Source organism: Tamandua tetradactyla, chromosome 16 (assembly GCF_023851605.1).
Source record: "Tamandua tetradactyla isolate mTamTet1 chromosome 16, mTamTet1.pri, whole genome shotgun sequence".
Lineage (NCBI taxonomy): Eukaryota > Metazoa > Chordata > Mammalia > Pilosa > Myrmecophagidae > Tamandua > Tamandua tetradactyla.
The window spans coordinates 20,276,588-20,304,165 of NC_135342.1; the positions used below are offsets into that span (position 1 = coordinate 20,276,588).

At 39.6% G+C, this 27,578-nt stretch overlaps 2 protein-coding genes across 6 annotated transcripts in view; both read right to left on the reverse strand.

The window, feature by feature from the left end:
• Positions 1-6,312, reverse strand: part of LOC143659047 (uncharacterized) — a 42,151-nt gene extending 35,839 nt beyond the window's left edge. The window contains exon 1 of the mRNA XM_077131557.1: positions 6,205-6,312. The gene's annotated coding sequence lies outside the window, so the exon portion shown is untranslated. The remainder of the gene's footprint in view (positions 1-6,204) is intronic.
• On the reverse strand, positions 6,205-27,340 carry LOC143659049 (uncharacterized). 5 transcript variants are annotated; one of them, XM_077131565.1, is made up of 7 exons: positions 27,032-27,340; positions 26,295-26,451; positions 21,287-21,407; positions 20,535-20,625; positions 14,755-14,881; positions 7,740-12,829; positions 6,205-6,341 (listed from the first exon to the last, which is right to left on the reverse strand). In XM_077131565.1, exons 2-6 carry the CDS (start codon positions 26,335-26,337, stop codon positions 11,028-11,030), a joined length of 2,184 nt encoding a protein of 727 aa, XP_076987680.1. In that variant the 5' UTR covers positions 26,338-26,451; positions 27,032-27,340; the 3' UTR covers positions 6,205-6,341; positions 7,740-11,027. The 5 variants fall into 5 exon arrangements, with proteins under 5 accessions (XP_076987680.1, XP_076987682.1, XP_076987684.1 ...); XM_077131567.1 differs by lacking the exon at positions 26,295-26,451; XM_077131569.1 differs by lacking the exons at positions 21,287-21,407; positions 26,295-26,451 and adding an exon at positions 16,241-16,300 and having other exon boundaries at positions 27,157-27,168.
• Positions 27,341-27,578: the final 238 nt, after the last annotated feature.

Here is a 27,578-nt window from a genome sequence, read left to right on the forward strand (position 1 = left end):
GGAAAAGTGGATAGCCATATGCAAAAGAATGCAAGTGGACCCATATCTCACATGATATACTAAAATCAGCCCTATATATTCAAAGACCTAAATGGGATTTCATAAATATTAAAACTTTGTGTTAAAAAAACAAACAAACAAACAAACAAAACTTTGTGCATTAAAGGACGTCATTATGAAAGTAAAAAGACAACCTACAGAATCAAACAAAATATTTGGAAAACATGTATCTGATAAAGGCTTAATATCCAGAATATTAAAAACACTCCTACAACACAATGAAAAGACAAACAACCCAATTTAAAGATAGACATTTCTATGCAGAAACACAAACGGCTAAACAGCACATGGAAAGATGCCCAACATCATTAGGCACTAGGGAAATGCAAATCAAAACCACATGAGAGTTCTATTTAAAGTCTATAAAAGTTTCACTCACTAAGTCTATTGTTCATAAATCTAAAATCTCAAGATTGTTTCTATGCCAGATAACACCTGAAACCAAGATCTGTCAGTTTCTCTAAGAAGATCAACCAGAAGTATCCCCTACCCCATAATGTCAACACACCTTTTCAACATGAAGAAGCTAGAATGGTCATTGCTCAAATATCTCTGAAGATTGGGAGAAGGATGAAATGAGAGGGAGGAGTTGAAACTGAGAAGATAGGATTCAACAAATGATAATGACTACTGAATCATTATATAGCTATTTCTTTTTAGTCTCCAGTGTATTAGAACAGCTAGAAGGAAATACCTGAAATTGTGGAACTGTAATCCATACTATACTTTGAAATTTGCTCTATAGATAGTTCCTTTTTTTTTTTTTTTAAGAAAAATATCTTTATTGAGAAATCTTCATGCACATACAGTCTATACATGGTGTACAAGCAGTGGTTTACAATATCATGACACAGTTGTGTATTCATTGTGATCATTTTTAGAACATTTGCATCACTGTAGAAAGAGAAATAAAAAGAAAAATGAAAAAAACTCATAAATACCATACCCCTAACCCATCTTTCTCATTGACCACAGGTATTTCACTCTACCCAAATTTTTTAACCCTTATGCCCCTAATATGCTTTTATTTTAATGAATATTCCTTTACTCATCTTTTCATACCCTGGATAAAAGTTGCATCAAACAAAATGTTGTCACAATCACACAGTCACATTGTAAAACTATGTAATTACATAATCATCATCAAGAATAAAGGTTACTAGAACACAGATCAACAGTTTCAGGTATTTCCCTCCAGCCACACCAATATACCAGTAATTAAAATGGGATATCTATATAATGCATAATAATAACCTCCAGGATAATCTCTGAAGTTTATTTGAAACCTCTCAGCCACTGAAACTTTGTCTCATTTCTCTCTTCATCCTTTTGGTCAAGAAGGTTATCTCACTTCTATAACATTGCATCTTGGCTCATTCCAGAAGTTCTGTCCTACATTGTCAGGGAGATGTACACACCTGAGGGTCATGTCCCACTTAGAGGGGTGGAGAGTCAGTTCACCCGCCAAGTTGTCTTAGAGAGAGAACCACATATGAGCAACAAATGAGGTATTCTGTGGATGACTTTTAGGCATAATTATAAGTAGGCTTTGCTTCTCCTTTGTAGGAATAAGTTTCAAAGGGTTGAACCTCAAGTTTCCAGGCTCACTCTATTGGATTTTTTGTCCCCATTGCTTGTGAGAATACTCAGGAATTCCTCAGATAAAGAGTATTTCATCCTATCTGTCAAGTCCCTCAAGGAGACTTTGCAAATATATTTTAGCTTCTTCTCAGATAACTCTGGGGTGGTTCAAGGGTAGCTCAGTAGTATAATTGTGTGCCAGCCAGGAAATCTGGGTTCAATTCCAGGACCCTGCACTTCACCCTCCTCCCAAATGAAAACCTCCTTTGTTGCCCAGATAACTCTAGAATTTATCAAAGGATCATGCTAAGTTTAACAAACCAACAAGTTCTCACAGTCTATTTAATGTTTCATGTAATCATGGTGTTCAAATATGCTAGCCACACAAGTTAAATAGTGTGCTACTGAAAATATACATTTTAAACCAAATAGCTCTCTCCCTTAATCTCAAACAAGTTGAAGTTTTAAAATACAGTCAATAGCATCCTTCATCCTTTAATCTGATATACCTTACTTTGCAGAAATAGAAAAACTAATAACCAAATTTACTTGGAATGGCAGAGTGCCTCAAATTGCTAATATTATCTTGAGAAAGGATGAAGTAGGAGGCCTCACAGTACATGACCTTAGAGCATATCATGAAGCTACAGTGGTCAAAGCAACATGGTACTGGCATAAAGATAAATATACTGACTAATGAAATTGAATTTAGTGTTCACAATACACCCTCTCACTTACAGACAATTGTTTTTGTGTGTGTGTGTGTTAGGAATTAATATTTATTAATTAACCTGTTCATATTCATTAAATTTCTATTGAAATGCCATATAGTCTCTGCATCTTGAATAAGAAGCTTGCAATTTAGAAAATATTTAAATTAAATTTCCTAAGTTTATAAATTATAAATTTTCACATTGATCATGTCAATAGTTCTACTGATGATGTGTTAATCTTCTAAGTCAGAAAAATGCTCAATTTCTATTACAGAATTGAAAAAAATTGTTCTAATGTGCCAGAAATGGAACAGCTTTAAAAAGGGGGAATTTAATACATTTTTTACAGTTCTAAGGCCACGAAAATGTCCAAATTGAAGTAAGGATAAGGAAATGGCTCTAAGAATGAGTAAAGCATCCAGGGAAAGATACCTTCATTCAAGAAGGCCAATGAATTTCAGCATTTCTCTCTCAGCTGGAAAGACACAGGGTGAACACGGCAGCATCTGCTGGCTTTGTCTCCAGGCCTCTTGCTTCATGAAGCTTCCCAGAAGGCGTTTTCCTTCTTCATCTCTAAAGGTAAATCACTGACTAGTGGACCCTGTGGTTCTCTCATCCTTCTGTCATGGTTATAACTAGTTTTTAAACGGCACTTTGAAATTTATCATGTTTCTGCATATATTTTAGAATTTAAAACATATTTTTAAAAAAGATGGGAAAAAAATAACACCACAATGAGATACCATTTCATACACACCAGAATGGCTACAAAAAAAAAAAAAGTAAAATACCAAGAGTTGGAGAGTTGTGGAGAAATAGGAACTCTCATTGTTCGCGGGAAAGTAAAATGATGTAGCCACTATAGAAGACAGTTTGGCAGTTCCTCAGAATGCTAAGTATATGACCCAGCAATCCTACTTCTAGGTATAATTCCAAATAAATGAAGGCAGGGGATGTTGAGATATTTGCACAGTGATGTTCATAGCAGCATTATTCACAATTGCCAAAAATGGCATCATGTTTAGTGAAACAGGCCAGACACAAAGGACAAATAACCTTACTGATATAAATTAGAATAAACAAATTCATAAAGTCAGTTAACTAGAATACAAGTCACCAGGAAATGGGGAGTTAATGCTTAATTGGTACAAAGTCTCTATCTGAGTGATGGAACAGTTTTGGTAATGATGGTGATGGTGGCACAATATTCTAAATATAATTAACACTACTGAATTATATATATATATTGAATGTGGTTTAAAGGTGAAATTTAGGTTGTATATTTTTTACTAGGAAACATTTTTTCAAAAAACCATAAGACTGTACCACACAGCAATACCCTAGTGTAGATTATGGCCTATAGTTATGAAAAAAAAAAACAAAACCCAAAATGTTAATGGAGAAAACCGTGGTGGTGGTGGGGAGGCTGGAGTCGTGTTACAAGGAACTCTGTACTTTAGGCATGATCTTTCTGTAAAAAAAGACCAACTGCTCCAGTAAAACAAAAGAAAAAAATAATTTAAAAAACACTGTAACATAGAAGTTTGTCAGCAGAAACTTGCTTAAGTAAAATAAAATACTCAGTGTAACAGACTATTTTACAGGCATTAAACATGATGTTGGAGGTCAATTTTATGACACAGAATATATCTTCACTAATTGTTCAATAACTGAAAACAATCAAGTTAGAAAACAGTATTATAATATGTTCCTAGCTTAATAAAATGCTATAAATGTTACCTATATGAACAGATACCCTAAAGCAGGCTCACCAAAATATTCATACTGGTTAATTCATACTGACCTCCACTTTTGTCTTTGGGCTTTTTGGTACCATTATGCTTATTTTCAATGTTCAGGAATTATTTTTCTAAGAGCAAAGATATGAAAGCTACTTTTACTTTGAAATAAAAACAAAAATCTCTGGTACATTCACACATGGATACTGTGGCAAACCAAAGCCACAAGAATTATTTAAATATCTGTCTTTAAATATGGCTTATGTAATAAAACATCAAGTCTCTAAATAATTGAGAGGTTCAGAGAATGATTAAAACTTCAGCATGTCAAATAAACAGGAGATATTTGTGAAGCAAACTCAAATCTCTAAATGGATATTCAATCAATATGGTTAGAGTTTAATCATATGGGAAGCCTCTTTTCTTTTTCAAGCATAGAGGAATGATAAGAACATTTAATAATGCCTCCTAATTGTTAAAATCTAGCTAAGCCTAGAGCTAAGACAGGGCCAGAAATGAACAGAGAAGTCAGGTCCATAACAAGTGGGAACTAAAACTGAATGGCCTAACAAAGGCAGGAAAGCAGATATAGAGCTAAGGATTTAATCTTGCAGTTTGGAAACATGAACTACCCAGCACTTCAAATAAGACAACTCTCTTCCTTTGGCTGTGGGGAAAAAACAAGTAAAACAAACCCAGACCTTCCCCCCAAAACACGTAGCCCCCAATTGTTACCACTATTTTGTAATCTTAATCTGGAAGACTCTGGTCACCCAGCAGGCAGATGTGAACCCTACCTGTGGTTTTCATCAGTTATGTGAGGCAACAAATCTGTTTGGCTTACTCTACTGAGTTTTTCTTTTACAAATTACCTTAAGAGAATATGACTAATTCTGTTATCTGATAGGATATAAAAATAAAATAAAATAAAATGACAGAAGGCCCTGGATTTCTGATGCCATCTGTGCAGGCATGAATTAAAATAGCCCTGAGACTGCTGTCCTTAGAAAGGCCTGCTTACAAGGTTGGCCCTTGGCTGGTGTCTGGCAACTTGGAATGTTGGGAAGGTTCCCACCACCCCCTAAGAGTGGCTCACTGTACCTAAAGAATTTGTAAAAATAACACCTATCTTAACACCTGCTTTCTATCTGGAAGTCTGGACTTTTGGTATGGGCTAAGCAGAGTGCCTATTGGACCATCCCCAACACAAATCTTGAGAACTGCATCTCCAATGAGCTTGCTTGGTAAACATCTCACATGTACACATTACAATTTGGTGTTGAGGTAAAAATATAGTAGCTAGGGAGAGGATACTTGAAAGCTTGTGCTTGGTTTCCGCAGACTTCAACCTATGTGTCTTTTTCTCTTTGCTCATATCACTGTAATAAATCATAGGCATGAGTACATCAACATACTGAGTACTGCTAGTGAAACCACAGAACCTAGGGGTAGTTTTAGATATCCTGACATATCTTGGGCCCTAATTATTACCTATCATCTGTTGAGATATGGTCCGGAAAATTAATTGTTGAAACTTGTCTCCTTCCTTAGATATACTTGGCTGAATAAAGCCCTTTAACCAAATATACTTAAAATATTAACATGGCGTATGAAGAGTAAGGAATACTTCCAAACCTGTTCTTTGTTCTTACTGGTTTGATATCCCAGGAGGATACTAATTTATGAAATTCTAAAATGGATCACCCCCCCCCCCCACAAAAAAATGCTTCTTTTCAGAGAAAATCACTAAGAGTAATGTCCTTTTACACATGACATCATGCATGCACACATACACACTGTCATTACAGATATAAGCTATCATTTTAATGGATTCATGTCATTATAGGAATATATCAAAACCCAAGTTTCTACAGAGGAATATTAATTATTTTGATGCTTAAAACATTCAGTGAAATTATTGTGGTATTCACCTTTTTTGATGTTTTAATTCCATAATCATAAATCCCTATTATATGATTTTCAGATCAAATAGATGTACATTATACATTCTGATATATTCTCCTTTCCAAAAGGCATTCTTTTATTGCTGCCATGGTCAATAAGGACTATGAGAATAGCTTGCATTCAGCTGGCCAAGGCCAGCAGCATACCTTCAGTGTCTTGCCTCAGGGGTATATCAACTCTCCAGCCCTATGTCACAATCTTGTCCCCAGGGACCTTGTTTGTTTCTCTCTTCCACAAGACATTACACTGGTCCATTATATTGATGGTTTCATGCTGATTGGACCTAGTGAGCAAGAATTAACAATTACTCTAGACATTGATAAGGCATTTGCATGTCAGGGGATGGGAGATAAATACAGGAGCCTTCTACCTTAGTGAAATTTTTAGGTGTTCATTGGTGTGGGGCATGTCAAGATATCCCTTTTAAGGTAAAGGATAAGCTATTGCATCTGGCTCCTCCTATGACCAAAAAAGAGGCACAATGCCTGGTTGGCCTCTTTGGACTTTGGAGACAGCATATTCCTCACTTGGGTGTGCTACTCTGGCCATTTACTGAGTGACCAGAAAAGCTGCTAGTTTTGAGTGGGGATTGGAACAATAGGAGGCTCTGTGACAGGTCCAGGCTGCTGTGCAAGTTGCTCTGCCACTTGAAGCATATCATCCAACAGATCCAATGGAAGTATCAGTGACAAATAGGGATGCTGTCTGGAGCATTTGACAGGCCACAATAGAGTCACAATGCAGACCCTTAGGATTTTGGAGCAAAGGCTTACCATCTGTTGCATTTAACTACTCTCCTTTTGAGAAATAGATTTTACCCTGCTACTGGGCTTTAGCCGAGTCTGAATGCTTAACCATGGGCCATGAAGTTATCATGAAACTTGAGTCGCCTATTATGAGCTAGGTTTTGTCTGACCCACCAAGCCAGTAAGTCGGGCATACACAGCAGCTTTCCATCATGAAATGGAAATGTTAAAAGATGGGGCTCAAGCAGGTCTTGAAGGTACAAGTTACAGGAAGAAGTGGCCCAAATGCCCATGGCCCCCACTCCTGCCACATTACTCCTCTCTCTTAGACCACATCTATGGCCTCTTGGGGAGTTCCTTACAGTTAACTGAGGAAGAGAAAACTGGGGTCTGATTTACAGATGGTTCTGCATTATATGCAGGGACCACCCAGAAGTGTACAGCTGTAGCACTACAACCCCATTCTGGGATGTCCTCAAAGAACAGTGGTGACGGGAAATCCTCCCAGTGGGCAGAACTTGAGGCAGTACACCTGACTGTCCATTTTGCTTAGAAAGAGACCTGGCCAGAGGTGCCTTAGAATACTGACTCATGGGCTGTTTGCTAAGGGTTTGGCTGGATATCAAGAACGTGAAAGGAGCATGATTGGCAAATAAATTCGTGACAAAGAGGTCTGGGGAAGAGGTATGCGGATAGACCTGAGTGGGCAAAGAATTTGAAAATATTTGCATCCCAAATGAATGCTCAGCAGAGGGTGACTTCAGCAGAGGAAGGCTTTAATAATCAAGGGGATGGGGGTGCATGAGTAATTCAGTGGTAAAATTCTCACCTGCCACGTGGGAGACCTGGGTTTGATGCCTGGTCCATGAACTTCCCCCAAAACAAACAAACGAACAAAATTTCAACACATGGCACTGCAATAATGGCATACTCACATGGAAAAATCATGAAATGACTCCACCATACAGCATACAAAAAATAATAATCAAGTGGATAAAATGACCTGTTCTGTGGATAGAAGTCAACCTCTTTCCTCAGTCACTCCTGCCATTGCCCAATTGACTCATGAACAAAGCAGGCATGGTGGTAGGGATGGAGATTATGCATGGGCTCAGCAACATGGACTTCCATTCACCAAGGCCAACCTGGCTATGGCTTCTGCTAAGTGCCCAATGTGCCAAAGCAGCACAGACCCACAATCAGTCGCTGATATGCACCACTGCCAGGGTGTTCAGTCTGCTAGCTGGTGGAAGGCTTATCACATTGGACCACTTGTCATGGAAGGGAGCAATGTGTTCTAGCTGGAATAAACACACACTCCAGAAATGGGTTTGCATTTCCTGCATGCAATACTTCTGTAAAAACTATGATAGTGGACTTAGAGAATGCCTTATCTACCACCATGGTATTCCACACAGCATTGCTTCTGACCAAGGAACCACTTGACAGCAATGAAGTGTGGTAATGTGTAGAAGCCAAGAGTTTAAAGCAAGACCTACAGAATTTGTTGCAAGCTGCTGGCCTCGGGATGGCAGCGGTAAACTGTGGAGATTGTTATGTAGAGCAGTCTGGGAGGAAGAGAATGTTTACCCAAAACAGTTACGTTAAGTATGAAGAACACTGTGAGATAAGAATCTTGCTCCCTCAGGAAATGCCTGCATATCTATTGACATCCTGTGGTATACAACAAGGATCCGGTTGAGAATAAAGTTGTCTGAAGTCTGTCTGAAGTAAACTCAAGCTTCAGACCCCCTGAGCCCGTCTGTGTCTTTCTTTCTTCCTTTCTTTTTTTTCTCATCATTCCTTAATATCCTTCGAGCTCCGTTTCAATAGGAAGCAACAGTAATGGGCACATGCTGATGGAATTCTCTGGTCTTACCATGCTTCCAACCATCCAGAGGCAGCTGGTTTGACAGAACAGTGGAATGGCCTGTTGAAGACCCAGTTAGTGTCAAGGGGGTGGCGATAACTTGCAGGGCTGGGAAAGTGTTCCCCAGGAGACTGTGCAAGTTCTGAATTGGCATCGACTCCATGGTTTGTTTCTCCTATAGCCAGGGTTCATGGGTCCAGGAATTAAGGGATGGAAATGGGAGTAGCACCACTCACCCCTAGTGATCCACTAGGAAATGTTTTGCTTCCTATTGCTGAAATCTTAAGCTCTGCTGGTGTACAGGTCTCAGTTCCCAAAGGAGGAGTGCCCCTTCCAGGAGACACAACAATGAAACCATTGCAGTGGAAATTTAGACTGCCATCTGGCCACTTTGGGCTTCCCATGCTACTGAATCAACAAACACAGAAGAGGATTTCTATTCTTTCCATGGTAATTGATTCTGACTATGAAGGGGAAATAGGACTTCAACTATACAATGGAGGTAAAGATGAGTTTTCCTGGAATACAGATTCCCTAGGGTGTCTCTTAGTGCTACCATGCCCTGTGATTAAAGTCAATGTAAAACTGCAACAACCCAGTCCAGGCAGAACTACCAATAGCCCAGAAACTTCAGGAATGAAGGTCTGGTTTACCCCACCTGGAAAAGAACCATAACTAGCTGAAGTGCTTGCTGAGGGTAAAGGGAACATGGGAATGGGCAGAAGAAGTTAGTGATAAATATGAAGTACAACCATGTGACCAGTTACAGAAACAAGGCCTATGATTTTATAAGTATTTCCTCTTATCATATGACATAAACTGTATTGTTCATGTTAAAATACTTAAGTCAGAGGATATGAAGTTTAAGAGTGATTGCTACCTAAGGACTTCCACTACTTCTGGATACATGTAGCAGGTTTCTGGCTGTGCATAGAACAGTTGAGTATTGTTATAGGCAAAGCATGTCTGTTACTGTGTTCTATTTGGAAATTAAAAGTTTGAAAGTGATGTCTATAGTTGCCAAGTTGACAAGGGGTGGACTGTAATGGTTAGGTTCTGGTGTCAAGTTGCCCAAATGATTATGCCCAGTTGTATGGTCAGGCAAGCAGTGGCTTCAAGGATATTCTATGACTGACTGATTAAATCATCAGCCAGCTGATTGCGTCTATGGCTGATTACATCTGCGACCCCCTGAGCCATGCCCCACAATGAGATAATCCAATCAGCTGGAGGTTTTTGGGTGAGGAGACGCTTTAACTGCTTCCTCAGCCAGTGAGCCTCTCTTGTGGAGTTCCTCCAGGTCCTTCATCAGAGCTACCAACTTCACAGCCTGCCCTACGGATTTTGGACTCTTCCATTCCCACCATTGCATGAGACATCTTTATAAATCTCATATTTACAGATCTTTCCTGTTGGTTCCATTTCTCTAGAGAACCCTAACAGTCCCTACCTGAGAAGTTTTGATTAAAAAAGAAAAAACAGCAAAAAACTACAGCAATTAGAAGAAAATCCTATCAAATTATGGACTGACATGGAGATCAGAAATCTATGGCCAATTCAAGGTGGACTAAGAATGTTTTTGTCACTGGTAATTCTCTGTGACACTTTCAAAATATTACTGTAAACCCTTGTCTTGATACTGCTGAAAAGAAATTCAGTTGCATCATAAGCAATGTCGTTATTGAAGGTTAACAAAACCTTTTCAGTTTGTACTGTTAAAAAAAATCACAAAAGATAGTTGTATCTATACTGTAAACAAAGAGGGAACACTAGACAGAGCCCCAAACAATAAGTCCCAACTTGAGAATAGAGGATGGGGGAGGGATAGGAGCCAATGGCAATAGGGCAACACCATAAAAATATTAGACTAACAGTACCAAGTGTTTTTCTGCATTTCAACTAATGTTTGTTTTTCTGAATTAAATTTATTTTTGCAGGTTTCCTCTTCTGGATATAATTTTCAAATACTGTACATTTTATCCTTTTCATTCATTTAGTAAATACTGAGTGCACCAACAAAGTGCTAATGAGTGTTACGGTTGTACAGTAGGGTTCTTGCCCTCATCTGAAGTTAATCTCTTGGATGACAATCTTGGCATGTTCATTATTACATTTTGTAAAAGGCCTGATATCAAACTGTTATCTTTCTAAGGTTATCTGAGCAATATCTGTTCAATATCAGACTCAAACTGAAGCCCTTACTGCACCACATACAAGTATACTCTGCTGTGTCAACTCTTGACCTCTGGGACATGGTGAGCTATGGTGGAAAATCTGACTTTAAAAGTGTTTTCCCTCCTATGAGACCTGAGGATTACAAATACTCAGTTTGCACCTGAGATTTTAAAAAACATCATTTTATGGAACATCTTTCCTGGGAAGATTCTCTGATGTTCTTACCACTCTCATCTCTTTCATAAAATTTATCATGAGGAAAAGTTTGCCTTTTGTGATGCTTTTTCTGATGATTTACAAGACTTGTTTTCCAAGTGAAGATTTTACCACATATATCACATTTATATGGTTCCTCTCCTGTGTGAACTCTAAGATGATGCCGAAGTTGTGCAGACTTACTAAAGACACTACCACACACATCACATTTGTATGGTTTCTCTCCTGTGTGGACTCTCTGATGTATGTCAAGATTCACATTCCACTTGAAGCTCTTCCCACACTCCTCACATTTATATGGCTTTTCTACAGTATGAACTCTTCGATGGGCTTGGAGCAGTGAATTCTGACTGAAGCGCTTCCCACACTCATCACATTTAAAAGGTTTTTCTCCACTATGGCTTCTCAGATGGGTCAGAAGATTTGAGGCCCGACTAAAGCCCTTCCCACATGTCTCACAAATATAGGGTTTCTCTCCTGTGTGGATTCTACAATGGATTTTAAGATCTGCTCTACGATTGAAGCCCTTTCCACATTCTTCACATTTGTACCGTTTCTCACCAGTATGGATCAGCTGGTGAACTTGAAGTCGTGAACTCTGATTGAAGCCTTGCCCACACTCCTCACACTTAAAAGGTTTCCCTACACTGTGGGCCTTCTGATGGATTTTAAGGTATGAACTCTGACGGAAGCCCTTACCACACACCTCACATTTGTATGGTTTCTGTCCTGTGTGGACTACCAGATGAACTTGATATTGGATTTTCATCCTGAAACTCTTTCCACACACCTCACATTGGTAAGGCTTCTCTCCAGTGTGGACTCTTTGATGAACCTGAATGTATGAACTGTAAATAAAGCCCTTACCACACACTTTGCAGATGTATGGCTTCTCTCCAGTGTGGGTTCTCTGATGGGCCTGAAAATGTGAAGACTGAATGAAGCTTTTGCCACATTCACCACACTTATAAGGTTTTTCTCCTGTGTGGACACTCAAATGGAGAGAAAGATTTGAGCTACAAATGAAGCCCTTCCCACACACCTCACATCTGTATGGTTTCTCTCCTGTGTGAACCATGCAGTGACGATTAAGTGCTGATCTACGACGGAAGCTCTTACCACATGTGCCACATTTGAATGGTTTCTCCCCAGCATGGATTCTCTGATGTTCCTGAAGATGTGAAACATGAATGAAGCCTCTGCCACATTCCTCACAATTATAAGGTCTTTCTCCTGTGTGGATTTTGCAATGAACCTTAAGTCCCGAATTACGAACAAAGCTTTTCCCACATTCCTCACATTTGTATGGTTTCTCTACAGTGTGGACTTTCTGATGAGTTTGCAGACGTGCACTCTGACTGAACTCCTTACCACACTCATCACACTTATAGCGTATCTCTCCCAGGTGAACTCTCTGATGAATGTGAAGAGCTGAGCTATAACGGAAGCTTCTACCACAGTCACTACATGTATGCGACTTCTCTCCTGAGTGTAACCACTGATGAAGATTAAAGTTGTAGAGATCACTGAAGGTTTTTTCACACTCATTACACTGGTAAGGTTTCTGTCCTGCACGATTTATAGATAGTCCTGACACAACCTGGCAGGGTGAATCATCTTGTTTGGGAGACTGAGGACTATTTATCATGGAGTCTTGACACTTGTTTAAGTCACTTGCAATTTGTTCCCAGATTTTCCAGTAAGAAAGCTTTTCAATTGGTCCTACTGGTGGGACAGTCTCTACTTCACTTTGGATCTTGCCTCCTGTAAGGACAGAGAATTCAGAGATGCAGACAAGTTAAAGATCTGTTCATGGCTTTCAAGATTTCACACTTATGACAGAACCTGAGGCTTTAATGTATCCTGGAAAGGATCGGTTTGCTGTTAACCTGTATATCATGCTTTCAGATTTATACACCTATAAAAAATCAAAATGTGGCTCTTAATGAGATCCATTAAGAGATCCATTAATGAGATTCATTAGGTCACACTGAGTCTCCTATGTAAGGTACAAGTTAGAAATAAGAGTTGTTTTTTCATTAAAATGATCACATTGCACAAACTGTTAAACTTCTGGGATATCTACTGAATTTCAGAGTCAGTGGAGAATACTGAATAGTAAATTCTATAGTTAATGGGTTATATACATATAAAAATTTTATGTAGATACTTGTGCTGGTTTGAAATTGTTTTGTACCCCAGAAAAGCCATGCTCTTTTAATCCAATCTTGTGGATGCAGACTTATTGTGGGGTGGGACCTTTTAATTAGATCATTTTCATGGACATGTGAGCCTGCCCATTCAAGGTGGGTCTTAATTCATTTATTAGAGTCCTCAGAGAAACAGAACTCAGAGCAGATAGAAGTTTGAAGATGCAGAGAGAAATATAGCAGGAGATACTAAGCAAGGACTCACAAAAATAGCCAGAATTCGGAGAAAGCCAAGGGAAGCTAAGAGATGAAATCCAGAGTTTGCCCTGGAGAAGCTAAGTGAGGACCCACTGATGCTTAGAGAAAAAGCCACTGGAGTGAGAAGCTGAAAGCAACAAATTGGAAAGAAGGACCTCAGACACTAGCCACATGCCTTCCCAGCTGCCAGAGGTGTCTTGGATGCCGGTTGCCTTTCCTCTGAGAAGGTGTTTTCTTGTCGGTGCCTTAATTTGGACATTTTCACAGCCTTAGAATTGTAACTTCTAAGTTGAAATAAATCTCCTTTATAAAAGCCAATCCATTGCTGGCATATTGTATTCTGGCAGTTTAGCAAACCAAAACAATGAAAGAATATAAATCAACAGGAATTTTAAGGAAAAGCAATAAAATAATCAACACTTCTCATATTTGGGTTTGTTATATCTCTTAAATATCAAACACTCAGAAAGCTGAAATGATAAAATGTGACAGTAATTCAGATCTTTAGGAAAATGTAAAAAGGTGGATGCTTATCTTTACAATAGTGACACAGTCTGGGAGAAGGGAAAGAACAAGGCAGAGCACAAATTCCAGAAGTCAACCAGAGAGTCATGTACTGTGGCTGAAATGCTTCCCAGATATTTGCATGCATGTGGATACTCTTTTTAGGACTCTACTCAAATGTCTGTCCATCAATAAAACCTTCTTTCCATCCAATGTAAAATACCAAAACCTGTCCTCACCCAATTCAGCTCTGGCTCAATGTCTATCCTCCTTGAACCTATATACTTTCTACTTAGTACTTATTTATCTAACATACTATCTAAGTCATGTTTTTCTTTATGGTATGTCATTCCCATCACAATATATAAGCATTTAGAAGAAACAAAAGCAGGAAAAGACTCAATACATGAAATACCTCTTGGCAAAGACTGTACTTTGTGGTTATATTTAATAAACTGTTACTTTAAAATAGTTTTGTGGAAGAGAGGGGGAGTGGGCAGTTCTCTGATTCTTTTCTGCTTATAAAGTTTTCCAGTTCAAAATAAAACACCAGGTCTTTATAAAATAATCAAATTCAGATTCTTTAATGCAGAAATATACACCATATTTTTTAAAAAGATGGCCAGAAATATAGGTAACATTCAGCTGTGAAACTTGTGGTACCTCATCCCAAATTATCCCCCGCTAGCCCAAGGAGACTAAGGATAAACATTCAAGGATTAAAAAAAAAACACTTAAAAAAGCTGACATTTAGTGTCAGAGGGCTCCTTTCCTCACCCATGGAGAGCAGGTTCCTGAAGTTCTCCACCATCACATCTCGGTAGAGCTTCCTTTGGGCAGAGTCCATTAGGCCCAGCTCTTCCTTGGTGAAGACCACAGCCACATCCTTGAAAGTCACAGCTTCCTAAAATGTTAAGCACATGTAAACTTAGTCCTACAACCATCATCCACTTGAAAAAGGGCAATACTGAGGAGGTAGAGAGGATGGGTAGAAAACTGGGATTTCAAGGGAACCAAGTCAACTTGTAGATTTCCAGCTCTTCTTCTGCTATCCTACCAATGACATACATGAATTTTCCTCCCCATCACCCACAAAGAAGTCCTTGTATTTTCCTTGGTGGCCTCAGTGAAGATTCTAATAAGCAGTCCTTTAGCACACTGAATACTGTCAATTTCCTAGAATGTTTAGCACTTTAGTCCCAAAAGTGTCTTACTATACCCACTTTTCTCCTCTCACACACAACCCTGGATGTTAATACTTTTCTTTAATGTCTGCCTAACTACAAGCTTTGGGTAATCTGTGTTGGACAGGTATGTCATTTGTCCTCTTTATTCTCAAGGCACATACTACATCTGTTAATCACAGCAATCAGTGTCATACTCTAGACCCAGCAAGCCTAAGTGCATGTCCCAAGGATTTGCCCCCAATCAGCCCTGTAACCTTGGACAAGTTCACTTATATACTTAGTTTCCTCCTTGGATAATCATTTTTTCAAAACACGGTTCTTTCAAGGATTAAACAAGGGAAAATATATGTATAAAGTACTTGGAACAGATGTGGCACAAACTAAGTGCTTAATAAACATTAACTATTTCTATTATAAAACAACATTTTGTTAACCATTTCATCCTATTTCACGGCTGCACACTATACTAGGTAATTGATGATCTATGATGTATTTATCTGTTGTAAATAATGCATTAGACAAATTTCTAATTTTAACAGATTCTGCAAAGAATATCATTTTATATGGATATTACTCTCCTGTCTAAGATAAACTCCAAATGAAAATGAAAAAAAAAGATTAAAATGTCAAAAAAATAAGTACACTTAAAACTTTGATCATATAATGGCAGATTTTCTTTCCAATTTTTTTTTCCTACTTTGCTCAGTTTTCAAGAGAGTACAAGCATATCTGCCCTGGTCCAAACTCAGTTACTAGTTTTCACAACATTTTGGCAATGTGATTAGGAAAAACAATTTAGTTTTATAACTCTCACTTTATTATAAATGGACACTGATATTTACTGCCTTTTTATTCTGCCTGTTTATTCCTTTGTTCACATTCCTATGGATTTTTGTCTTCAGACTATGGATCTATAAGATTCTCAGTAGGGATTTTATGCTTTACTGGTTTGAAACTGCTGTGTACCCCAGAAAAGCCATGTTCTTTAACCCTGATTCAGTATTGTGGGTGGGATCTGTTGATTAGGTGGTTTCCATGGAAATGTGTCACCACCCATTCAAGGTGTGGTCGCTTACCGGAGTCCTTTAAGAGTGAACCATTTTGGAAAAAGCTTCAGAGCCCACACAGTCAGAGACCTTTGGAGATGAAGAAAGAAAACACCCCTGGGGAAGCTGATTGGAACAAGAAGCCAAAAACCTTAGTTGATGCCAGATAACTGACAGGTATTCCAGACCCATCACCTTTCTTGAATCAAGGTATCTTTCCCTGGATGCCGTAGTTGGACATTTTTATGGCCTTGGAACTGTAAACTTGCAACTTAATAAATTTCCTTTTTAAAAGCCATCCCATTTCTGGTATATTGAATTCTGGAGGCTTTAACAAACCAAAACATATGCCTTTTATTTTTTTAGCATATTTGATAAAAATATTTTCATCCCAGTTATTAATTTTTCTTGTAGCACTCTGCAAGTTGTTCTCCATTTGCTATGGAAAAATGTAAAAGCTTTATACAATGACTGAGCTAATCATTGTACTGGGCTGGCTGGAACACTGAGCATCTCAGTGTAGTCGAGGAGGTGTGACATCAGGAAGAAAAGAGGTACACCCTGAAGAGCCAGGTAAAGAGATTGTGGAAATCATCACTCAAAAGGGCACAAAAAAGATGATTCACAGAAAAGGAATCCCAAGTGTGATCAGGCTATGAAAGGATGTTCAACCTTATTAGAAATCACAGACATGCAAATTAAATAATAATGAGATACGATTTCTCACCCACCAGATTGGCAAAAAAAAGAAGGAAGGTATTCCAGGTTTCCAGGTACCCCAATTCAGCGTATAGGACACTAAATGGAAAACTGTTTCTCTCTTTCCTCGTCTTTTCCTTTTAGTCCAACAGAATGCCTAACACCCCAGCCCTTGGTTTCCTATGTGACCCTGAGCAGGTTTCTCATGTCATATGTTTAAAGTGAAGGTGAGAACTCGCTTTGGCAGCACATAAACTAAAGTGAAAGTGAGGCCAAACACCTGCTCACTCACCTGTTCTGAGAAGTAAATGCAGTGACAGAACACAATTGCCTGGCAAATCTCCTAGTATCACTGAAATTTTAAACTAAGGTTATGCATTACTTCGAAAAAACTCAGCATGAAGGAATAAAAGCAGATCAGGAAATAAAACACACATTAGGGTATGACTCAGGCACAGGCAAGACAGAATCTGTCTCTTCCTGAGTGAAAACATCCAACAATGTATGTGTATAACAGTAGTCAGATCCTGTTGCACTGTACCATACGGGATATTCTATCTACAAAACAGTCAAACCATGCATCAAACATGTACCCTTTTCAATACTGAGCTCCCAGTATACTGAGAACCAAAAAAATGGGCAGATGTGTTTCGGAAACTGATTTTAGTGGGAGGAAGAGAGGCTTTTTACATAGAAAAATGTCACTCCTGCATTAATTAAAACAATAAAACTCCTAAATTATTCTAATGTCTTTAAGGGGGAAGCAGTTAAAAAAAATAAAAAGTAAACCGGTTTAATGGATATAAGATGTCAACTTCTAAAAAATGAATGTTACATAATGCTGTACAGTAAGAAATTTGGCCTCAAATAGAGATGTGGTCTTTGGTTTGGTCCCAGAAATGGTATAAATCTTTGGAATTTCCTACGACAGAAGTGCCTTTAGTCATTCATGAGGGGTTCAAAGACCATACCTGATAGTTAATATGCTAACAAATGACAGAGTAGGGATGGCCACACCTGAAGTCTCAGGGTAGAGGCTGGCCACACCATAAAGACCAACTCTGTGATAAGGGGGCTTGGAGTCAGTTCATGACTACAGGACCTCCCCAACCTCTGGGAGGGGGCGCTAAAGACTGAGTTTAACCAGGTGGGCATTGATTTCATTAATCATGCTGTGGTAGTTAGACTCAGTTGTCAACTTGGCCAGGTGAAGGTGCCTAGTTATATTGCTGTGGACATGAGCCAATGGCATGCAAATCTCATCTGTTGCTGATTACATCCGCAGGCGGCCAGGAGGCATGCCTGCTGCAATAAATGATGTTTGACTTAACTGGCTGGTGTTTAAATGAGAGACTCAATGTAGCACAGCCCAGGCAGGTCAGCCTACCGCATCTCAGCACTTGCAGCTCAGCCCAAGCCTTTGGAAATGCAGAAAGAAATCACCCCGGGGAAAGTTGCTGCAACCCAGAGGCCTGGAGAGAAGGCCAGCAGAGATCACCCTGTGCCTTCCCACCTAAGAAAGAACCTCAGTTGAAAGCGAGCTGCCTTTTTTCTGAAGAACTAACGAAATAAATCCCCTTTTATTAAAAGCCAATCCTCTCTGGTGTGTTGCATTCTGGCAGCTAGCAAACTACAACAGATTTGGTACCAGAGAGTGGGGTGCTGCTTCAGTTTGCAAATACCAGATATGTTGGAATGGTTGTTTGGATGGCTATGGGGAAGATTTTGGAAAAATTGTGAAGAGAATGATGGAGAAGTCCTGGAGTGCTTGAAGAGACTGTTGGTGTAAACGGAACCGCTGCCAGTCTGGACAAAGAGGGACACAAAAGGAACAAACTGGAGTTTGCAGAGTGAGAACCATGAAGCTCGAGTCTGAAGCCAAGAAACCTCGGCCAGGAGAGTGGATCCACTCATATACATGGAGAGGGTAAGTTTGTCCTGAGGGCAGAGGATGAGTCTCCCATCTCACTGCAGTGGAAAAGCTGTGCTGTCTCAGGCCTTTGAGAAGGTACAGCATGCTCCTTGGGGACTGGGGAGAGCCTGGCTGCCACCACATGGAGGGGCTGAGCATGTGCCCTGGAAATGGCAGAGAGCCCAGGTGTGGCCCTGATGCCCAGAAAGAGTGGAGCCAAGAAAACAGTGGTCTCCTCAATGTTCCCTGAGATTGATTTGGAAAGAGGCAGGCCACTGTGTAGGCCCTTGGAAAGGGTGGGACTGCCACTTTCTAAAGCTGAAGGATAAATGACTTTCAGACTTTGAAATCCAATGGTGTTTGCCCTGCAGGTTTTCTATGGATCCTGTGACTATCCCTCCTTTGAATACTGGCACCAGATAACTTGTTTGGAGATTCACAGGTTCACAGTTAGAAGAGAATTTTTTGCACCTTAATATTGTTTAAGGTGATGAGTGTAGTTGCCAAGTTGACAAGGGGTGGACATGTAGTAGTTAGATTCAGTTGTCAACTTGGCCAGGTGAAGGTGCCTAGTTACAATGCTGTGGACATGAGCCGATGGCATGTGAACTTCATCTGCTGCTAATTACATTTACAGTCAGCTAGAAGGCATGCCGGCTGCAATGAATGATGTTTGACTTAACTGGCTGATGCTTAAATGAGATACTCAATGTAGCACAGCCCAAGCAACTCAGCATACCTCATCTCAGCATTTGCAGCCCAGCCCAGGCCTTTGGAGATGCAGAAAGAAATCACCCTGGGGAAAGCTGCTGGAACCCAGAGGCCTGGAGAGAAGGCCAGCAGAGATCACCCTTTCCATGTAAGGGTGGCTTCCCATGTAAGAAAGAACCTCAGCTGAACGTTAGCTGCCTTTCCTCTGAAGAACTAACAAAATAAATCCCTTTTTATTAAAAGCCAAAAAGCCAATCCATCTCTGGTGTGTTGCATTCCGGCAACTAGCAAACTACAACACATGCCTACACAATGAAACCTCATATAAACTCAGGACACTTGAAGCTCAGGGGAGCTTCACGATTGGTAAGACACACTCCTATGTCCAGAGGGTGAGGCTTTATGACTCCAGGTGGAAAGAACATGGAAGGTTATGCTTGAAACCCTCCCATACCTTGCCCTATGTGTCTCTTGTTTTGGCTTCTTATATGTATCCTTTTCCTATAATAAAACTATAATCCCAGGTATAGCACTTTCATTGAGTTCTATGAGTAGTTTTAGCAAATTACTGAACCAAAGGGGGAATGGGGAAGGTAGAACCCCTGAATTTGTAGCCAGTTGGTCAGAAGTGTAGGTGGCCTGGGACCCCATACTTGTGGCTGGTGCCTGAAGGGCAATCTGGTAGAGGACTGCCCTTAACCTATGGAGATTGGCCTAATTCCAGGAGAGTCATGACTGGATTGAATTTCACTGCACTACAATTGCTGATTGAAGTTTTTGTAAACTTTTTGGTTGGTGTCAGAAGTTACTCAACTTTTATTTCAGTTTTAATTTTGAAATTGAAAAGCAACAACAAAACAAAAAACAAATCCAAACAAACCAAAAAAGATACAGAGCAAGCACAGGTCTTCAGGTCTCTATTGTTCTCCTCAAGTCTTTCCAAGAAAGATCAGATATGTGTCCAATCAAATTTTAACAGCAAGGAAGATGAGCCCTACTCACCTTGAACGTGGTCATTTTCTTCCTACTTCTGGGGATGTACAGACTCCCGAGATATACAGAATCCTGGGAAGGACTGTGCCTGGCAGAGTACCTTGGAAGGCAGAAAAACAATATGACAGGGTGGCCAGAGATACCGCTCACTTACACAGACATGTATTGTAACTCAGTCAAGGGGCCCTTCCTTGGAGTAGCTACAGCTGCACAGAGCTTGCTGAGCACAGCATGCTATGTATCCTCAATCCCTGCCCAAACACACACATTGACACACACCATCACTAGTTTTGCCTTGTGGCTCCCAAGGTGGAATTCTAATTCTGGGTAGAATGGATGTTAAGACAATCTAATGTACTGAGTAAGAGTCAGCTCTGGGCTCACATGTCTGGGTTCAAATCCTGGCCTGGTGTGTTGGTTTGAAACTGTTGTGCACCCTAGAAATGCCATTTAAATCTTTCATCCTAATTCAATAGTGTTGGGTGGAATCTTTTTGATCATTTCCAATGCAGATGTGACCTACCCAATTGTGGGTAGAACTTTTGATTAGGTGCTTTTCATGGAGATGTGTCTCTACCCATTCAAGTTGGGGTTACTTACTGGAGCCCTTTAAGAGGGAACCATTTTGGAAAAAGTTTCACAGCCAACATAGCCAGAGACCTTTGGAGATGAAGAAGGAAAATGCCCCCCGGGGGAGCCTCATGAAACAAGAAGTCAAGAAAGAAAGCCAAGAAAGTAGATGTCGCCATGCGCCTTCCTACCTGACAGAGGGGTCCAGAAGCCAAAGACCCCAGCAGACGCCAGCCACGTGCCTTCCCAGCTGACAGAGGTGTTTTGGACAGCACCAGCCTTTCTTGAATGAAGGTAACCTTTTGCTGATGCCTTAATTTGGACATTTTCAGGGCTTTAGAACTGCAAACTTGTAACTTAAGTTCCTTTTGTAAAAGCAATATATGATTTCTGGTATATTGTTTCTATGAACTTAACAAACTAAAACACATGGCTTCTCACTTTGTCACCATGGGCAAATTTTGCCTTAATTTGGTCCCTACTTGTAGGATTGCTACAAGGTGAACTCTTAATACTATCAAAGTTTCTCATTTCTTTGCAGGTACAGAAAAGCGATGATATTCTATAGGACAGAACAGTCCTTATGAATGTGATTTCTACCAAGGCAACAATGGGAAAGATACCCGACTTTGATATAACTACCTTGACATGAATACATCACTCGTAACTTCTGAAAAATCTGTAACTCTGTAATCAAGTCTTCCCTAATAATACATTGCCTTAACAATAATATTTAAATTGGCACGGACATCTAAATTCTAAAAGGTATTAAAACAAATGAATTTTCTTTGTTAAGCAGAAAGGGACTAAAAACATCTCCTTTACCTACATGCCTGGATTTAAGATAAATTTTATTATTAGTTTTTTATTATATACTATGTTATCATATAGTTGTTTTTTTATTATTATTATTATCATTATTATTATTATTATTATTAATTAGTTGTTCTCTTGGGCTGGCGGTATGGAATAAAAGATGTGGCCAGAAAATAATCACATTCAACTAGTTGTGAACATTTAATTAGAAATAGGCTATCCACATAAACTTAAAGCATCTCCCCACAAGAACTTTCATTAACAGTAAAATAGTAACTTCAGTTCAAGAAATTTGACAGACATTGCCCTAACCAAGTGAAAAAGCTGAGTTCACCAATAATAGGGACAAATCAATATCATTAGCCTCCTGTAATGGCATACGCAAAAGGACACCTCAGCGGCCCTGCCCCAATCAAGATAATAGACTGAGACACTTCAGAGTGCCATCCCCTCACAGCAGCTTTGAACAAAAGCAAGAACAGGCACAAACACCTTTCTAAAATCTCCTGAAAACATCTACAGGATTACAGTAACAGGACAAGTGCCAAAGCAAGAAAAGGCCACTTAAAATCATAGGATCTTCTGGTGCCCTGATGGTCCTTCCTCCATTCCCTCGCTGGCTCAGTGCTGAGCCATCCTGTGCTTCCAGTGTAAAGTCCTGTTTCTGGTTCCAGAGGGAACAAAATAATCCTGATGCACATACAGGAAGTATGTATGTCTGGCCCAATCTGTCTGGTGATAGGCTGAGAGACTAGCTAACCCAGAACTTAGCCTGCCTATAAAAGGCAGCTGTCTGAGCTCTCCTACAGAATGCTGTGGGAGAGCAGTCAAGCCCTGCTGCCTGGGTCAAGAGATTGCTGGCTGTAGGACATACAGTTTAGTGCCCAGGACATTCATTTGGGAAGAGGGAACATTTACTTCCCTGTGAATAGGGGAATTCCTAAGGCTACAAGTGAAGAAAGGATCACGAAGGCCCCTAGGCTTTGGTCTGGAGCTATTTTCTAAGTTTATTGTACAAACAAGCCCTGAAGGAGCACACTTGTGCAGGTCAATCTGTAAAGAATGGGAGAGGAGTTTTTTTTTTTCCTTCTTTTTTCTTCCTCTGTTAGCTCCTAGGATTCAAGAAAAGGTCTGTCATAACACGAGCTAAATACAAGCTTAAAGAACAGAAGGCTGAGGGTCTAAATTCCAATGATAACAAAATGAAATACGAAAATGTCCAGGTTACAACAAAACATTACAAAACATACATAGAAACACAGAGTGCTGGGTCAGGCAAAGAAGATTAAAGTATTAGAAGTCATCACTGAGGAGAATCAGAATGGGGACTTTCCAAAGATTTGTTTTAAAAATGGTTCTAAATATGCTCAAAGAACTAAAAGAAAACATGGGCAAACAACTTAAGGAAATCAGGAAAAAGATGAACACAAAGAGAGTATGAACAGAGAGATGAAAACTATGAAAAGGAGTAAATAATGCTGAAGACCACAGTAACAGAAATTAAAAATTCCCTAGAGAGATTCAACAGCATATTGGAGCTGGCAGAAAAAGAACATCAAGTCCAAGGAGCAGAAAGAGAAAAGAACAAAGAAAAATGAACAAAGCCTGAGGAACCTGTGGTACAACATCAAGTATACCAAAATCCACATTTTGGGAACCCTGGAAGAAGAAAGTAAAAAAGGAGCAAAGAAATATTCAAAGAAAAATGGCTAAAAACCTTCAAAATTTAACAAAACACATGAATATACACATCCAAGATGCTCAATGAACTCCAAACAGGCCACACCCAAATAGAACCATATCATACCATGTTATAATCAAACTGCTGAATGTCAAGATTAAGAGAGAATTATAAAAGCTGCAAGAGAGAAGCAATGTGCTATGTTCAATGGAGCCTCAATAAGTTCCTCTAATAACTGGAAACCATAGAGGCAAGAAGCCAGTGGGATGACTAATCTGAAGCGCTGAAAGCAAAATATCGCCAAACAAGAAATCTGTGCTCAGAAAACTGTCCGTCAAAAATGAAGGAGGAATTAAAGACATTTCCAGATAAACAAGAGTTGAGGAACTTCATCACCACTACATCAGCCTCACAAAGAAATGCTCACGGTCATTGTGTAAGTTGAAAGGAAAGGGCACGAGATAATTGACTAAAAGCCCCATGAAAAAATAAAGATACTCAGTAGAGATAATGACATGGGTAGATATAAACAGCAATAGTGTCGAATTTTTTATTTGTAATGCCACTTTTTTTTTTTTTTTAGCTTTTACAGGATCTAAAAGGCAAATGCATGAAAGCTAATAAATCAACAGTTTAGGACTCATTTAAATATGTAATTTGTGACCAGAAATACATAAAGGTGGGGGGACGCAGAGGTATAGGAACAAAATTTATGCATGTTATTGAGGTTAAGTTGGTATCAAAGCAAACAAGATTGTTACATATTTAGGATGTTAAATTTAAGCCCCACAGTAACCACAAGGAAAATATCAGAGTACATGCAAATGCATAAAGACAGAAAGTACAGTACAAATTACCAGGGTGAAGGACAGAAGCATTAGGGAGTTAACGCAGTATAAGTGTTGGATTTCCACTTGGGTGATGGGAAAGTTACAGCAATGGATGACGGTGAGGGTTTTGCAACACTGTGAATATAATTTGTCCCACTGGACAGTATACATGGAAGAGGTTAGGATGGGAAGATTTACGTTGTTTAAATGTTTCTACAATTTTAAAAAAAAGAAACAGAAAATAAAGAGATAATGAGATAAATTATACCAGATGGTATCTAAAGGAGGAGAAAAGGCTCAAAAGGATATGACTGGGACAAAAGAAAAAAAAACACAAGTATAGAATGTAAGCTTTATATTAATGTTAAATTTTGTGAACTTGATAGCTTCACTTAAAGTGATTACCTGTTCATTGGAAATGTACAAGGAAGTATTACGTGTTCAACATCTAATGCAACATGCTCTCAAACGTTCAGAAAAATCAGAAATATAGGTAGACAATACATAGAGGGGCTGATATAGCAAAGGTGGCAAAATGTTTAAACTGATGGATCTGGATATTCGAGGGAATGGAGCTACTGTGGAGTTCTCTGTATAAAGTTTTTATTATTTTTGTACCTTTCCTGTGTTTGCAATTATTTCAAAACAAAAGTTCTTTTTAAAAAGGACACCTTACTACATTTGAGGTACCTGTGCTGATAATGCTTAGCCTGAATGAAAAATATCAGATAAACTTCAAATGAAGGTCTTTTTCCCAAATAACCTGCTTATATTTGTCAGAAATATCAAGAACAGCAACCCCAACAACAAAAAAAGAAAGGCTAAGGAACTTTTTCAGATTAAAGCAATTTATAGAAACATGACCACTACAGGTAAATATCAAATTGGATCCTGAACTGTTACAAGCACAAGATAAACAGCTAATAGAGAACTTAACTGGGATAACAGAACAAGTCTAATAATGATAATACCTTATCATTATTATCTAATAAATAACACTATTAACTACTGTTAATTAGTATATTTAATATTATTCAGGATGTCATGCTAAAACTCTCTAATCAGTCCCTCCTAAATGCCCCCTTCCAAAATACCACATGATTCCCTGTGGTATGTAGCTTCCTTGCTGTAGTTGGCTAAAATAACTTGTCTATAATTACAAGTGTAATTCTGGTGGTATTAGGCTGATGGGAGATGGCAAAGTAAATAGAGAAAATGTAAACAATTGGAGAATCAGGGTAAAGAATACAAGATTTCCATATACTATTTTTGCAAGTTTCCTATAAGTTTGAATTTATATGAAAACAGAAAGTTTAAAAATCCAAAAATAGTCATAGCATAACAGTAGTAGTGGGAAAAGACAAAGTAATGCATGAAGCTTACTAGCTGCTATCTTAACGTCCTGGAGTCATGGGTAAATAAAATTTCTTTCTCTATTTAAAAAATTCTCCACAATGATGTTGGGAGTACAAACTATTATTTGTAATAAAATGGAATGAGTTGAGAATGTCTTAAAAACTCATAGAAAGATCCAAACCCATAACCTTTGTTTTCAAGGTCTCCTACAATGAAGTCCTAACCTTCTTTTCCTGATTCCAGCCAGATCCCTGTGGCTTGGGGAGAATACATCCAAGATTAGGAAATCAGGCTCTGGACTCAGACCGCCTAGGTTCCAAACTCAGCTGTGCCCTCTACTACAGTGACTGACTACAAGCAAACAATTCATGTTGTTTCTCAGGCTCCTCACCTTTAAAATAGGGCAAAGTATCAGTGTCACTTCACAGAGTCGCCACGGTATGGTGTAAATATCTTAATTTCTATAGAGCCCTTAGAACGGGAACTTAGCAATTAAGGCTTAATTATTTTCATTACCCACGCCATATATCTCACACCATTCTCTCACATATTTGAACATCTTTGCAAAAGAAGAATGTCAAGTTCTACTTAGACGGGACTTTGCTGCCGGTAGCCCAAGGAGTCTCTCAGTGCGCCCAGTTTTGAGAAGTCAAGGTGGGAGGAAAATAAAAGGCTGTGAAATAAATATCACGATTAAATAACTAGCCCCAATAAACCACAGTTTATCTCCTTCCCTGGGACAAGGTGGAGGCAACTGCCTTCTTCCTTAGAGCTCAGGAGTAAGGGAGAATCCAGCTTTCTGCTGGGATTAAGGAGAGAGTCCAGGGCCAATGGCGCTGGGTCCACAGTTTTCAGGGAACCGAGAGCTTCTCAGGAAGTTAATCAGTACTAACAGCAAGAAACTGCCATTCAACACTTGCCAGGAACTGTTTTAAGACTTTTGTTTATAAGCTGTCTTTCAATTCTAATTCACCCAACCAAGAAGGCATTATCACCACCATTTACAGAACAGCAACCCGAGGCACAGAGTTAAGTGACTAGCCCAATGCAATACTGCGAGCACGTAGCAGAGGTAATGGAAAGAGGGTGGGTGGGTGGGTGGGTGCGATGGGGTTGCAGAGAACCTGGGGAGATCCCTTAACCAGGAGACGTTCAACTCCCGCCCTCCTCCAAACCCGAGATGCGCGAGCCACCCCAAACGTGACGAGGTTCCGCCTAGGGGGAACGCAAACTGCCGCACTCGCCCCTCAAACCTCTACTCTCCGCCGCGACTTTTCTCCTAAGTCGATCGCGAGTTTGTCGCAGGCCACAAGAGAAGACCCAGAAAGGCAGCGCGAGGCAGAACAGACTCAGAACCACCCTGAAAAGATGGCAGTACCTTCGCCCTCCCGGACCGGAAGTACTTGCTCTCGGAGCTTCTCACAGCAGGTCCCTGAATTCCGTACCCTGCCTGTCTGAGCGGAAGTGCCGGCGACTCCGTGAAACTTTTGGACTACGATTCCCAGAATTCCTGGGATCGTTAACCCCTGCCGGTTTAAACGGAAGCGCTCGCGCATCTACTCAGCTCCTGCCCTGCGTTTCCTAGAAGGCCGGAAGGGAATTAAGTCCACAGCCTTCCTCTACTGAGGCGGAAGTGCTTGCCGCTACCTGTAGCTTGTGGACAGAATGCCTAAAGGAATCAATGTGCACTGTCTCGATTTCTTGATTGGTGAAAAATACTCCATAGATATGACTTCATGAAGCCTAAATTCCTCCAATTATGACCCAACTATTGCCAGAAGATACAATATTCATAGAATT

What these genes read in the sequence shown, in the direction of transcription:
- LOC143659049 (XM_077131565.1), bottom strand. Translation starts at nt 26,337, where the DNA reads ATGTTCAAATATGTGAGAGAATGGTGTGAGATATATGGCGTGG. An exon ending in GTGTGAGATATATGGCGTGG is followed by an intron (nt 21,408 to 26,294) that starts GTAATGAAAATA and finishes GTCCAAATTAAG; the next exon opens with GCATCAGCAAAAGGTTACCT. An exon ending in CTTCTGGACCCCTCTGTCAG is followed by an intron (nt 20,626 to 21,286) that starts GTAGGAAGGCGC and finishes CTGCCTTCCAAG; the next exon opens with GTACTCTGCCAGGCACAGTC.